Here is a 15,427-nt window from a genome sequence, read left to right as displayed (position 1 = left end):
TAGTGGGAATATTTTAAGCTATTATTTTATTTTTTAAAATAGATGTAGGACTAATTCAGGTTATCTATTTCTTGTATAAGCTTTGGTCATTTGTCTTTCAAGGGATTTGTCCAGTTCATCTAAATTTTCAGATTTATTGGCATCAAGTTGTTCATGGTGTCTCATTATCCTTTCATTGTCTGTAGGAACTGTAGAGCTCTCCCCTCTTACATTTCTGCCATTGATAATTTGTGCCTTCTCTCTTTTTCTTGAGTGGTTTGGCTAGAACTTTATCAATTTTATTAATCTGTTTATTAATTTCTTTAGGTTCATTGATTTCTTCTGTTGTTTTTCTGTATTCAATTTCATTTGTTTCTGCTCTTATTTTTATTTACTTTCTTCTGCTTTCAGTTTTATTTGCTCTTTTTTGTAGTTTCATAAGGCAAAACTGAGATCATTAGCTGTGTTGCACATTTTGATATGCTGTATGCTCATTTTCATTTGAAAATATCTTATAATTTCTTTTGTGTTTTCCTTTTTGATTTATTGATTTATTGATTTTTTTTGATTTATTGATTTATTTCCTTTTAGATTCCTTTTTGATTTGGTTATCTTTCTCTCATTGATTTTTAGTTTAATTGCATTATGGTCAGAGAACATACTTTGTATGATTAGAATTCTTTTAAATTTATTGTGGTTTGTTTCATTGCCCAGCATATAGTCTGTCCTCAAGAATGTACCATGCATTTGAAGAGATTGTGTATTCTGCTGTTTTTGAGGTCGAGGGTTCTGTAGATGTCAATTCAGTCAAGATGGATAGTGTATTGATCGTGTTATTCAAATCTTCTATATCTTTATGAATTTTCTATAATATAAAGATGTTTTGTTAATTCTTTAGGAGTTTGAAATCTCTATAATTGTTGAATTATCTTTGTTTTCTCATTTCTGCCATCTTTTGTTTAATTTATTTTGTGATTCTGCTCTTTAATATGTAACATTTACAAGTGTTCTTTTTTCCTGCTGTATGTGCCCTTTTCTGTATGAAATGTCTTTGTTTCTAGAAATATTCTTTGCCTTAAGTTTATTTTGTCTGATGTTAATATACAGCCACTCTAGTTCTCTTATGTTTATTGTTTGGATGGTACATACTTTCCATAAGTAAAACTTTAGTTTATATGAGCTTTGAATTTCAAATGTGTTTGTTGGATATTTAAAGTATATAGTTGGATCTTCTTTACTCTTTATTCCAGTCTGAAAAATCCCTGCTTTTTGATTAGAGTGCTTAATTAATTCACACTTGTGACGGGCCAGCCGCCACAAATCGAACAGTACCTGAATGGGGGAGTGGGAATGAAAAAAGACACTCACACAAAATGATGATGCGGCCGGTCTTCAGTGATCCTGAAACCCAGAGTTTACTTTCCTTTACCAATTTACACCACCTGTGTACGTGCAGCTTAACAATCACGAGTGTGCATTACCTCATTGAAAGTAAATTTTTAACTTCTACATAGAAACTACAAAATCACTCAAACTTCTCCAAAGTCATTTTCTCAATGACAAAGCCCACCAATTACCCTGATAATCATCAGTCCTCTTTGTCCGGGAACCGGCCACTCCCACCTCATTCCTCAGCAGCTTGCAAGCACCCTCCAGGTGTAGGCAGAGACAATGCCTTAAGAGCTAAAACAAGTTAACCATAAACTGAGCCAGTCTGCAAGGCTTCAGAATAACAAGAAATTATGGCTCCCCACACACACTTAATGTAACTATCCGTATGGCTTTAGGTCTGCCATTTTGCTTCGTGTTTTCTCTTTGTCTCATCTCTTTTTAATTGAGATGTAATTGGCATATAACATTTTATTAGTTTTAGGTATAATTTCTTTTTTCTTTTAATTTCTCTTACTCCTATACTTTTTCTTACTACACAAATCTTTTTTAGTGTATCATTTTAAGTATTGTACTGAAATTTTTTCTAAATTTTTTGGTTAATTTTTGGTGTTTAGGAAGTAAAGTATACATCTTTTAATCATAATTTACATCAACTTAATGCTGATTTTCTTATGGCAAAATTAGCCCTTTATACGCAGTGTAGCTATGTGCCCCCCACCTCCACACACACTTGGGGTTATTATTGTCATGTATTTACATCCATATACATTAGGAACCCAGCAAAATAGTGTTGTAGTTTTTGCTTTAAAGAATCATTTTTAATTAAGTGAAGATTTCTTTAATGATTAAGAGATATATTGAATCTTCAGTGAAGAGTTAGTTTAAGAATATAGGAAATGCAGGTTTCTTTGTAGAACTGGAGTTCCAGAGTACACAGTGGAGGGGTAAGTTGGGATTCAACTTACCATCTGGTGTTATTTCTTTCACCCTGAAGAAATTTCTTTAGTATTTTTGTGGTTCCACATGTTGAATATGTCATTGCACAGTCTTCTGGTTTCTGCTAAAGAGATGGCTGAGAAATCTGATGAGAGATCATCTCTTAATTGTATGCTTGTTCTCCTTTGTGGGATGTATAATTTTTCTTATACTGCGTTCATCAATTTTACCGTGATATATCTAGGTGTGGTTCTGTATTTGTATTTGTACTACTTGGAGTTTGTTGAGCTTCTTAATGTTTTTCACAATTCGAATAGTAGTTTAGTACTTTTCTACCAAGTACCATGCTTATGTCTCTAATATTATTTCTCTTGCATTACCCAACAGAAAATAGCAGGCAAACTCTAATGTTTTCTCTCAACCAAGGAATTTAAGAAAGTTACTATGGTGATAAAGGTTTACTTAAGGTTCCGTTACATAAATCTTAGCTCAAAATTTTCTTTTGACAGTGTATCTTTTTATAGATTTTTGTTTCTTACAAACAAGCCATTTAGGTAAAATATGAAATAATATAATTTATTTAAAATGGTATAAAAGGAATTACCATTCTCAGTCCATATGTGTCATACTCTCTATCTCTTTCTAGTATATCTAAATTAATCAACATATAGTATTACTCTGATTGCACTTTTGACTTAAGTACACTTAAGTGTTTTTACCCATCACTCTTTAAAGTTTCTACACCAACCCCCATGCAATTGTCCACTTAAAGTCCTATGTAAAACTCAGGAAAACAACCTCTTCAAAAGCAGTATGACTGTCTGGATAACTAAAATTGCAGAGCTATATACATTAAAAATAATTATGGTTTTCAATGAGAAGATCTGTTAATAAGGTTTGGGGTTCTGAAGCAAAGAGAAAGTCAAACAGAGAAATGAAATTTTAAGACTTTGTATCTTCCAAGAAAAAAATGTGATTTCCATCAGTGTTTCCAGAATGAGTTAGTTGTTGCCAGTTTCAGAGCTGTGTAATGTTGATACATAACTTTGCATTGCTATTCTATTGTGGAGCGTAGTTTGGTTGGATACAGACTTTTCTATTCCTTTTCTCTTGAATTTTAGAAGTCAGATTGCCAAAAATGCAGAAACATTTCAGTCAAGACATTGTCTATAGTTTATTAGGATTATAGTGTAACCTGCTTTTTAAATTTGTCTCCATAACCTGCCTCTGTAAGTTTTTAATTATCAGAATGCTTGACATTGGAGAGAAGGGAACATAAACACTCGAAATGAGTCATTTTTGTTGACTGTGAGTCAGCGTTACATCCTAGGGTGAGAGTACCCTCCTACAATTTTGGTTTTTGGTCTTGACTTTTTCCCCACTTATTCTCTTACTTCCTTTTTCTCCTCTTCCCTCCCTGTGCGTGCTCTTGTGCTCTGTGTAATATCACTGTTTTCACAGGACTTTTACTGGGCTTCATTTGTGGTAGCCATTGAGTCCTAAACATAGAAGTAAGAACATAATGGACTATAAAGAAATACTTACTATTTGTAGTTCCAGAGAGCTCCTATTGTTTAAAATCAATACTTGGGAGTTGACTATAAATTAAAAGGGGCTGTACTTTCAATAGTAGGACATCCAACTGCCATTTCTTATGCCAATAAGAATAGCATTACATTCAGTTTTTGAAAAATATTACTAATGAGCCCAGGTCGTTCAGACCTGTAGCTCCCTTCCTAGGTCAAATTTCTCTTTAGAGAATCTCTAGACCAGTGGCTCTCAAATGTCAGTGGTTCTCTATAGTCACCTGGAAGGCTTGTTAAAACAAATATCTGGGCTGGGTTTCATCCCTAAAGTGCTTGATTCAGAAGACTTGGGGTGGGGCCCGACTATGGGTGTTTCTAAGAAGTTTCCAGATGCTGCTGTTGCTATTGATCTTGGGACTGCATTTTGAGAACCACTGCTTTATATCACCTTGATTATGGGAACATGACCTTGCATGACATCTGCTGTCTCGGGACGTGGGAGTGATATTTACCCTGTTAGGTAGGGTGCATTTATTAATAAGATTGGGCACAGCAAGCTGGTCTGTTTGTAATCATACAGTATAGAAACTTTGGTGCCTTTAAGAGATTCACGTTTTTCCTTTTTCCTGGCTTTTACTTTAAATTACGTTTGTTTAAGCATAAACTCAGTGTTCCTGATCAACTATGAGTGGCTGATCTCTGACTATATGAATCCGATAGTCAATACAAAGTTATTTCTGTTTAGATTATGGCAGCTTCGTATTGTTTAGATGTTTAATTGCAATATGTTTGCTTGAATGTAAGAAATAATTTTCCTTTTTTAAAAAAATTAATTTCTGGTGTGTTCCTTCAGTAGATTTTTTTTAAAAAAAATTTTTAATTAAAATGTAGTTGCCCTTTTCTTTTTTAATGCAACCCACATGTGGGTAACTAAACCTGAAGTTTAAGGGAATGCCTCTCTAATAGTGAAAACCCATTGTAACTGGAGCGACTGGCTGTGGTACTAAGTTCCTGGTAAAACCTGCTTTATACTTTGAGAGAATGACTTCTTCTCTATGGTCTCATAGTAGACATTACTGGAGAAACCTTTATGCCTTCAAAACGATTTATTTGTTCAGGCTTATCTGTATTTCTCATACATGTATATATCAGCAAACCAGACAACCTTCTTTTTAGTCTTATAATGTATAGAATGAAAGATGCAATGATTTTAAAAGATCTTTCACTCTATGAAAGAACATTAGTTATTAGTGTATTTAAAAGGAATGTGACGTCCAAGGCCAGTACCTTTCCACCCCCTCTATGCTGAATGTCAGTACCTGACACTTTCCGTTGTGGCTGTGACTGCTTCCTCAACCCTCCATTACCCTGACTCTCTTTGCCCCAGTGTTTCTTACATTTTAGCTTCATTGGAATCACGTGGATGGGTTGTTAAAATACAGATTGCTGGGCCTCACTCTCAGAGCTTCTGATTCAGTGGATCGGGGCTGGAGACTAAGAAATTGCATTTCTCTGAGGCTGGGGTCAGTTAATACTATAGATACGATGCATGTCCTGAAAGTATGTGCCAATTCTTTGTAGCCTAGAGCTTGAATTTTGATAGGCTCTGAGCAGGAGGCACAGGAGAAGGCTGAGGCCAGAGCAGAGTATGTGCCAATTCTTTGTAGCCTAGAGCCTGAATTTTGATAGGCTCTGAGCAGGAGGCACAGGAGAAGGCTGAGGCCAGAGCAGAGTAGAAAGACAGATAGAAGGCCCATGAATAAATTCAGGGCTCCCAAAGGGCCACATCCTCCCAGGGACAACTATCAAAAAGATTTCTTAACCACAAGACCATACTCAAACCATTCTGGGGACAGAATTCATACTATCTGTGTGGCTTTAAAAAAAAGAGCTAGAAGTTTAAAGTGGATTGGTAGTGAACCCATCAAGAGAGAACCTATCTTCTCTGAAAGAATTCTTTCTAAACGAAGGCCTCTAAGATTCAACAGAGATAGAGTCCCAAGGACATGGGCTCATATTCTAATATGAATGAACATACATTGAAACAAGCAACCCTAAGTGAAAGTCAGCAGATACAACAAACTACATAAACTATCAAAGATTGCAGGTATTAGAATTACCATATAGACTATAATATCAATGTCTACTGTGTAGAACAAGAGATTGAGAATAGGATGTAGTATGAAGAGCATCAAAGTTGAATGGACAGATTTGAAAAAGAACCAAAGAGATCTTCTATAAATGATACATATATAGTAATTTAAATTTAAAAAAAATTAAGAGACGGATTAAGCATGTTAGACACAGTGAAGGGGAGGACTGAAATGGAAGATAGACCTGAAGAGAAAAGATTAAAAATACAAAAGAGAGGTTAAGCAACATAGAGGGATAAAATGAAGATGTCTAACATGTTGAATCAGAATCTCAGGAAAAAAGAATGTGGAGGACACAAAATCAAAGATATCATGGCTGAGATACCTCTCCAGAATTTGTGAAGTATGCGAATCCTCAGACATAGGAAACCAATGAGTACTAAACCAAATAAATAAAAAGAAATTCCCACTAGATCCATGATAGTGAAATTGCATAATATGAAAAACTTTGGTGGAGAAAGGGAGAAATTATAGAGAAAAGACAGACAACCCAGAAAGGAATGGGAAACAGAAGGCTTATATTTTAATTACAAAAAAAGAAGCCAGAAAATAGTATAATGATATCTTCAAAGTCTTGAGGAAAAAAATCCATCAATCTAGAATTCTGTACTCAGGAAAACCATCATTCAAGAATGGATGCAAAATAAAAGCATTTTCAAACTTTATAAGGCTGAACATTGATGTGGATGTTGAAACAGAAGTGGGAACAGACATTGCAGCAAGGGGTGGAGGGCTGTAAACAGGCTTCAGGCTATGGTATCCGAGTTCAGGCCAAGGTGAATGAGCTCTCCCAGGAGAAGGGATGCCCTGGCTGACACATGTAAGTGAAAAAACCTTAAATTTGCCATTTGGAATAGAATTCCATTCACAGCAAGTTACATAGTCATGACCAGTCTACCTGTTCATTGTTTAATACAGCATACTCCAGAGTTAGTGAAAACAGCTGTATTTCAGAATATATTTTTATCTCTGTAAATTTTCTTTCTGAAAAGACTTTCCTAAGCTTTGATGGAAGAAAGCTGGCTTAAATTGTTACTATATCTATCTGCCCTCATTAGAGGGGCTATCATGAAATGAGATGGTAGTCTAGGATTGGTTAAAAATCTAATAACAGGGCAGTGTGCTTAGGCCAAGGCCAAAATCTTAAACATTTCAGTTGCGGTCACTGTGATGAAAACAATCTGCATTTCGACTGCTCTTCGGGTTTTTATTAAACTAACCATATACAATTATATGTTCCTTTGTGAGTTATGGACACAATAAGATGCTCTTATGAGCTCTATCTCCTAGAGATGCCAGTAAAGAGATTTGTAGGAAGTATGAAAAGAATTTGAATTTATATTTTGGCGTCTTATTCTGCTTATTTTCTTTTTAATAGAAATAAAAGTCCATATTACCCTGGTTGGCTTAGTAACGTAGTGTGGGGGAAGGCTTAGACCCTGGGGTTGGGTGGAGCTCTCCCTCTCTGTTTCATATTCTTGTCAAAGTCAGAGCCAGACTTCTTTGGCTGATTCTCTACTGAATAAAATATGCTTATGTATTCAGAATAAAAAACCGAAAACATTGTGTTTTTAACTAATGAAATCACCCTGTGACTGAATCAGAGCTGTTCAAAATATCACAAGTTTGGAATTCATGATTTTGTGGCACAACGTACAGTGAATACTCTGAACATGAAGTCTGAGGGAAACTTTCAACTTGCTTGGCTTTGAGAACATTTCTGTGATCATGGTCATGTTGGCTTAATGGGATTTGACAGTCCTTGAAATTGGTGTTTATTTAACTTGTCAGCTCTTCAATATAACTCACTGAAACTAACCATAAAAAGTAGGGAACTCTTATTGTCTGATTTAAAATAAGGATTTGTATCGATCTATTCTCTATGGCCAAATAGTTGGCAAGGGTAAAAGTGATTTATTTTTCTTGTTTTACATAGATTAAACCCAGTGTAATTATCTGGTTTAATTACATAATTCCTAGTTGGCACTGAAGTTAGCATATTCTCTTTCTTAGGAATGTATCTGTTAGATACAAATAGACTATCATAATTCTTGGTAGAATCATCATCCCTATCTGCTTAGGAAATCTCCATTCTCCCACCTACTCTCACTTGCCAAATTTACACACATCACTTTTTATATGTGTGTTCTAGGAGTCTTTTCTCCTCTCTGAATCCAGGAGACCAAATTCCTTTTGAAGCAAGCAGGGCGTAATAGGTAAAATACTTAAGAGCCTGTCCCTCTTGGTTTTGTTCTTATTTGTATGTAGGGAAAGCAGTCAGAAGCATTCTAATTATTTGCATGACGAATCTTTTGCATAGAGTATCTCTGTATCAAATGTGCTTGCCTTTTCTGCATCAACGGCTGATACCATGTAAGCAGAACTTAGATCGTGAATGTTAGTGAGCTTGCTTTTTCTTTTTCCAAAGTGCCATAAAATTAAGTTTTGCAAGCATTCCGTCATTTTTAGGTGGGAAGATGATACTCAGATGTTTATAGACTATAATATTTGAGATGATTCATCTGGTACAGGAATGTCAATGCACAATTTAAAAATAAATGTTAAATAAATGAAAGCATTTAATCTGGTGGGAAATCTAAGGCAAGATGTGTGTCCATTTAAAATGCTAAAATTTTGCTTTGTTAAATTTTTAAAATTTATTGTTTTTTTAAAAAAGTAGTCAGCTTCTGAGTGTTCCAAAAGAGGTATTACTGTTACTAAGGGGCAAACTGTGCAAGTGGAAAATACACCTTAAATCGTGGTCACAAAGTTTATATGTAATAAAGTCAGGCCATGTATGTCAGTGAGGGCTTGTCAAGTATTACTTTGGAAATGCTTGGCAAGTTTGTGCTCAATGACTCATTATCCATCCTGAAAGTTTCAATAAAATGACACTATAGAAATTGGACGTCAGACCCCGCCAGCCCTGTCCTCACGTCCCCCATCCCACGCTTCTGATCGTTAGAAGTGAGGGGAGGGAGCTGTGTGCGCTGTGTGGGTAAGCACAGTTAGGAAATCAAGAAGTCTTGGCCTCTAGGAGAGAAAACTAATGTTTCTCTTCTTTCTCTTTTAGATTGTCCTTTTACTCGGGCCACTCTTCATTCTCCATGTACTGCATGCTGTTCGTAGCAGTAAGTACTTTGTGTCTATTCGTGGTGGGTTATGTACCGCGTGCATTCATGTGTTCAGCCCCCATGGCCTTTCCTGTGTGGTTGCCTCTGACGTGCTCATCAGCTTAAGTTCTCAATCAGCTGGACTCCATTGCTGGCTACAGTTAAGTTCGGAAGAGAATGGATGCCTGTGCTTCTGCCAAAGCCAGTTATAATTGTTTGAAAGTATTTTTGTCCATCATTTAGAGGTAGCAAACAGGTACATATTATAGCAAGCTGCAAATTGGGGACCTTCAGGATAACAGGGAGTCTCTACTTTTGAAGTAGGTTTTTTCATAACAGTGGTAGAAACCTAAATAGATAATCAGCAAGTCTGCATGCTTAGTGCTAAGAATGAGTTCATGTGTGCCCTTTACTTTGGAACATATTATAATCTCCTTTCTCTGTGTGTGTGTGTGTGTCTCCCTCTCTGTATAAAATTATTAAAATTTGGTGAGAAAAAAGGGGAGAGATCTCTGTACAGAGCAGCTGTAATTTTTGTCTTAATTTTTTCCTCAGTGGATTTTTATATAGCTTTGCTCTAAATTTGCTGTTTCCTGTTTCCCCTCTTTGATCACATTAACTGCTATATGAGTGTTTAATGCTTAGATTAAAAATCCGTGATGTGTAATATTAAGAGTAGACTGCTGGTAGTTAGTTTGGTCTCATTCAGAGAGAATTTAAAATCAGTTTTACCAGAATCTTGCTGTTATTTGAAAACCAAATTCCAGAAGTTAAAAGAGCGTGAAAATTGCAGATGTGTTCTATAAAATCCAAACCCACAACTTCAGAACTATTACAATAGAGCTAATTCTTGGCTTCTTCAGCATTTCTGGAAATTGCAAGGTTTTCATCTTATGTTACCTAAATTTTGTGAGGAAAACAGGGTACCAATTCAGCAGAATTTGAGGCTTCCTTTGTAAAACACACACCCAAATATTACTGCAGACGTGTCATGGGAAATGTGACTTATTTGAAGTAAGAATATTCTAACATTCTCTGTTCATTAATCTTGCTAGGAAAAGTTAGCATTCTTTCTAAAGCGAGCCACCATACACTTTTCTTTTTAAATTGGGCCTGGGGACTGGGGAAGAAAGGGGAAGGCCGGCAATGGCTAGGGCCATTCACATCCTGAGAACTTTTCCCAAGGCTCGTTTCTGACAACCGTGGCTTCTGAATGTTTGGACATGTTTTGTATGCCCCCGCGCCAGATCTCACATGGTGTGTTCCTCACTCACCTGTGTGTCCCTCTCTGTACGTCCTCCCTTACGAGAGACCTCAGCATGAGGGTGGTGCTGATGGTTTCCTCGCGCAGGGCTTGCACTGTGGACTCTAATAACCCCAGTGGAGGAGGAGAGGAGGACCGTTGCCACCCTCTTACCGATGGGGAAACAGCCGTGGGAGGAGCCGCCAAGGGCTGTAAACTCACGCATAGCCACATGTTAATCAAGCCGCTGGTTGGAACAGTTATTTGAAGGTCAGGAGATGCAGATTTCTGGAAGGAAGGTGGTGGCTGACACATAACTGTGACCCACTGGTTTTAATTTTAAAGAGTATTTTCAGCTGTGTCATAGTCCATATAATGTTTGCTCTTCTTCTTTGCTCCCTGACCCTTCTCCAAACATCTGTGTATGTTTGGTCAAATAGAAGCTTTTACTGGGGGCTGTTTTGTGAAATACGAAATTAATGTCTAGGGACAAAAATTAATGTCGAGAGGGCCTCAGCCCAGGCCTGCTCTGTGGGCACCAAGGGGCACAGGAGGTGAGTTAGGGATGTGAGCGGGGAAATGACCTCAACTGTAGTTTGGAAATTGGGTCAGTATGAGCCATTTAGACTTAAAGTTATAATGAAAATAAAAGTTCAGATAAACAGGTTTGTCACAGACCAACACCTTTGTGGAGAAAGCAGGTCAGAGCCACTGCGCTGCATTTCACTGACTTTAAGCAGTGGAAATATTTACTTGATGTGGATGTAGGCCCGGCTTTTATTTCAGCCCTTGAACATACACGTCTCCTTGCTTTCCAGCTTTCACATTTCTGTACAACACTCACCACCACCACCGCCAAAATTCCTTAGGCCATGACTCATCTTGTTTCCCTCGGCATCTTGGCATCATGGGTCAGTCCCAGATTTGGGTGGAGACGTAAAGTCATTTGAATTCTGAGGACAGTGTTTGATAGCCAAAACTTCCCTGTCAAGAATTCCTGACACCCAGAAATTAATTTCTAGTTCAAAACATCTCTTAAAGAAATGCCCTCCTGATCATTGCTCTCCTCTGGCAGGCAGCCTGGCCCGCACGCTGGCAGCCAGGAGACGCAGCACCAGGAAAACCACCTGGGCTGGTGGCAGCGCAGGGCAGGACTTCTTTGCACATCGCCAACTCATTGCTCAGTGACTCTCCTTGAACTTGGTTAAATGCCAAAGATGCCAGATTTACTTGATTGTTTAGGAAAAGAGCCATGGTACGAGACTGTCCTTTTTTCCAACACAGTGAGGAATATACTAAAATATTTTTCCCAGCACCGTCCTATTGAGACTGAAACCTGATGGCTCATGTCACTGCCAGTTATGGAATTCCTATGTGCATGACTAGAGTGGGGGCCTAAGTACCTCTCAGTGTCTCTGCTTCAGCTGGACTCCCTTCCCTGCCACAAAATGCCTCACGCCTTCCTGTGCTGGGACTGTACTGCCATCTGTTTCACTCTTGGGCTCTTGGACACCACTTGGGTCCCTCAAGCAATCCCTCAGCTGGAATTGGCCATATACTACCTAGCATTGTCGATTATTTCACGAAGATGTTTCTCTAAGTGTGGATTAATGCTGAGCGTTGGGCAAATGAACTACGTATGGCCCATAAACTACATGAATCTGGCCCAATTTTGGGGTGGTCTTCAAGATCTAAATTTAGGAACTGTGAATCCTAAAGATGGAGAAGCCTAGAGAAGACTAAGCTGAGACGAGCCGAGAAGTATTCTCCCGGCCAGATCTGTGATTAAATGCAGGGTGAACAGTACACCGGTTTCCCTGGCTTGGTCTTAGAAGCAGTGTTTTAAAATAAATAGACCAAGGTGTATTTTTCTGTGTTGAGCATTCTGCTGTTAGTCTAGTTCAGGGGTTGGCAAATTTTTACAGTAAAAGGTCTGATAATATTTAGGCTGTGTTAGGCCACATGCAGTCTTGGTTGCATCATTCTGGTCTTTAAAAAAATAACCCTTTAAAAATGTGAAAACCATTCTTAGCTTGCAAGTTGACTCCATGACTCTAGTTTAAATGGAAAAAAAAACACAACTCATTATTTTTTAATAGAGTATTAAGAGACTGAGACGATAGCATTTTGCAGTTGTGTTACAAGGTTAGTCAAGGAATGGCAAAATAAACCTTCAAAAAATACCTTGTTCAACAATCAGATTTTAAGGTTGAGACAGTACAATTAGATCCTTTAATGGAAGCTAAATGTTTTTCCACCAACTTTAGGCAAAAAAGCTATATCCTCCTTTTGGTGACAGTAAAATAAAGAATGCTTAGTGTCATAGACATTGAATTTCCTTATCTTTAAAAAGTGTATATATAATTATTTTTTACACAAAAGGAAAAATGTGTACACCTTCTAATTTTTTTCCACTGTAGCCCCCGTGCAATGAAAAGTCCTCACCGTTTATTTTATCCGGGTGTTCTTTGTGCACCCATAAAACAATCGTGAGGCTGTTCATAAAGAGACCCCCAAGTGTCGGATTCTCTTTGGCTCAGGACGAAGGCCTCTCTGCACTTGTCGGAGGAGCACTTGCGGCCTGCATGGAGCTCTTCCTACAACCTTTAGTAGCTGTTTATTTTGAGAAAACTGACACCTTCTGTCCGTAAGGAATAAGAAATTGCCTTTATGAATCTCTGGTAATATTCCAGTTGAGAAGCTCTTATTTCTTTAAAAATATCGGACATTCTAGCTTATGTTCATCCCCTTTTCAGTAGGTTTTACTTTGTTGAGAGAGACTAGACCCTCACTCCTGCACTAAGCAGTGAGACTTTCCTGACCAGACGTCCTGCCTGGGAGAGTAGCTCAGCGGGTTCACCCTTGCTTAGTTGGCTCTTTTTGGAGCAAAAACTGCACCTGGAATCTCCCTTTTCCTAAGGGCCGGTAGTGATGCCAGGTTTTCAGTGGGGGCATTCCTGGAGGATATTGGTGGATTCCTAAGGCTAATTCGTCTCAAACTAATTTCTGCTTTCTAGAACTGGGCTGTGCCCAATCAGTGGTTATATTTGATTTGTTCTGAGTTCTTGCTTTGACAAACTATCTGGTCAGGTTCAAAGATAAGTGTCTCCTACCAGAGAGGTAGAGAGGAAAGAGATAGGTCACTGCGGTTTTCATTGAGGCTTTGAGGTTGACTCCCTCTCCTTATCTGCCTTCCTGTGGGGTTTGTCCTGTGCCTTTTAATAGATGAAAATGGGCGAGGGAGTTGTGTGAAGGTTAGTGAAGTAAGTGTATGATGTGTCTTTGTGTTCCTGTTAGCTCTCCTCCAACCTCCATTTGTTTCTCCTGGAAACCCACACGCCTCTTGCCTTTTCCTGTTTTAGCAGGGGGTCACACTAGTAGCAGGCTCAGGTGTTCCTTTTATAAACATGATTTTTCTCTTAAATATTTCAGGACAGCATTAAAATGTGAGGGCAGAGGTAAGCAGAGGGGGTAGTCCTTTCTAATCAAGCAAAGCCCCTCTGCTCTGGGCAGCTAATGGGATTTTTGCCCACTCGTTCTCTCTACGCTGGGCTAACCCTCGTGTTAATTCCCTTTGCTTCCCCTCTGAAAAACATATTTACCACTGCAAACCCCCTCAGCCTAAGCCCCTGGATTAGGCCCTTTTCTCTCCCTGCCTCTTCAGACGTCTTCCGTGGCCGATGGGAGTTATGCGGACTGCCCTAGTTACACACCCTCTGTGCCGTGGTTGGAGTCCTGGCAGCTGCATGTGTCTTCACCCTTGTTCCCTCTGCTGCCTGCGTCTTCATGACGACTGTAGCACCACAGTGTGAAGCCTCTGCCGCTGGGGTCACCTCAGTGGAGAGCTGCACGTCATTGCTTCTGTTCTCCCTCTTTTATCCTTTCTCTTCTTTCTAGTTGTGAACTTTCTACTTTGGAGCTTTCTTCATCAGAAAGTTGGACATTAGGACTGGGCGAGACCCAGAGGCTAGCCTCTCCTCACGCAGGACAGCGTCTCCCCCAAGGTGACCGAATACCCACTGGACAAGTCAGTGAGCAAGCTCAGAGGCGTCAGCAGGAGCTTGAGAGCTGGAGGGATGAGGTCTGGGCTCAGGAGCTCACACCGTTGTCCTAACGTGTAGAAAAACGTCATGGAAGTCAATACTGTGCCCCGTGCCACCGCTCTCAGTGTGGCCTCAGTGGAAGTTCAGTATGTTTACTGTGATGGGACTTTTTCTACTTTTTTTTCTCAATTTGAACCCAGGTATACAAGTATAACAGACTGTTTTCCTTCTCAGTCAAAACAGCATTTTTAAAAGTCTGCACCATTTGAGTCACAGAAATCCAAATTAAAAACAAAACAAAATGGGATTTTGGTTAAACCCAGAGAGGAGGCTGTTAATCGGCTTTTTAATCTTTTGGTTGTAAGCAGCTGACTCAGAGAAGAGGTTTATAGTGAAGAGCCACATGGATTAGAACCAGCACACACCAGGAGCTGAACTGAACTTTCTCCCGGTGTTTCATCGGACACCTGGACTTTGGTGTGGCTGCTACTCTGCTCCATTCTTTTTTCTCTACTAAATGGCTTGCTCTCCTTGCGTAGCCATAGTTTTTGCTTCCTCATAATGTTAGTTTGCAAGAAGCCTATCATGTATCCATTAGGTGCCCTTTCTACAACTTCTGAAAATAGAGAACTTCAGACTTCCTACATAAATTCTAGAATTCAGCCCAGCAGATCTCTGGGTCAGGCCTGTCTTAAGTCACCTAGTCAGTGCCCTCCCAGAAGAGGAGGCAGGGTTATGTGGGCCAGATAGGGCTGTGCCTTCAATTGTGTCTGTGGGTGGGCGTTTCCTCCAAAAGGGGACTTTGAAAGTCACTGGCACTGCCAACTGGGCCTTTCTGGCACTGTCCACAGTACTGGATGTGGAGTCGAGTTCATCTAAGTTGTAAGACATAAGCAGCCATATGCCTGCCTTCGAATGGGTCAGTGCACGTATGATTAGCACTTGCACGTGTGGAGAGGAGGGCAGGGTGGCATTTGCAAAGGCAGGGACCTATAAAGCCTTTTTATTATCAGCTCTGGCATTAAAGCATGAGCTCTGTCCC

The 15,427-nt window shown here is 39.1% G+C and overlaps 1 protein-coding gene across 2 annotated transcripts in view; it reads left to right on the top strand.

Moving 5' to 3' along the window:
* Positions 1-15,427, top strand: part of PLPP1 (phospholipid phosphatase 1) — a 77,079-nt gene that overhangs the window by 57,575 nt on the left and 4,077 nt on the right. For both annotated transcript variants that reach the window (XM_033110510.1, XM_033110511.1), the window contains exon 4: positions 9,060-9,117. In XM_033110510.1, the coding sequence (XP_032966401.1) occupies positions 9,060-9,117 (58 nt within the window). The remainder of the gene's footprint in view (positions 1-9,059; positions 9,118-15,427) is intronic.

The sequence above is a fragment of the Rhinolophus ferrumequinum genome, chromosome 7 (assembly GCF_004115265.2).
Source record: "Rhinolophus ferrumequinum isolate MPI-CBG mRhiFer1 chromosome 7, mRhiFer1_v1.p, whole genome shotgun sequence".
Taxonomy (NCBI): Eukaryota; Metazoa; Chordata; class Mammalia; order Chiroptera; family Rhinolophidae; genus Rhinolophus; species Rhinolophus ferrumequinum.
This window is presented reverse-complemented; position numbering and strand designations above follow the sequence as displayed.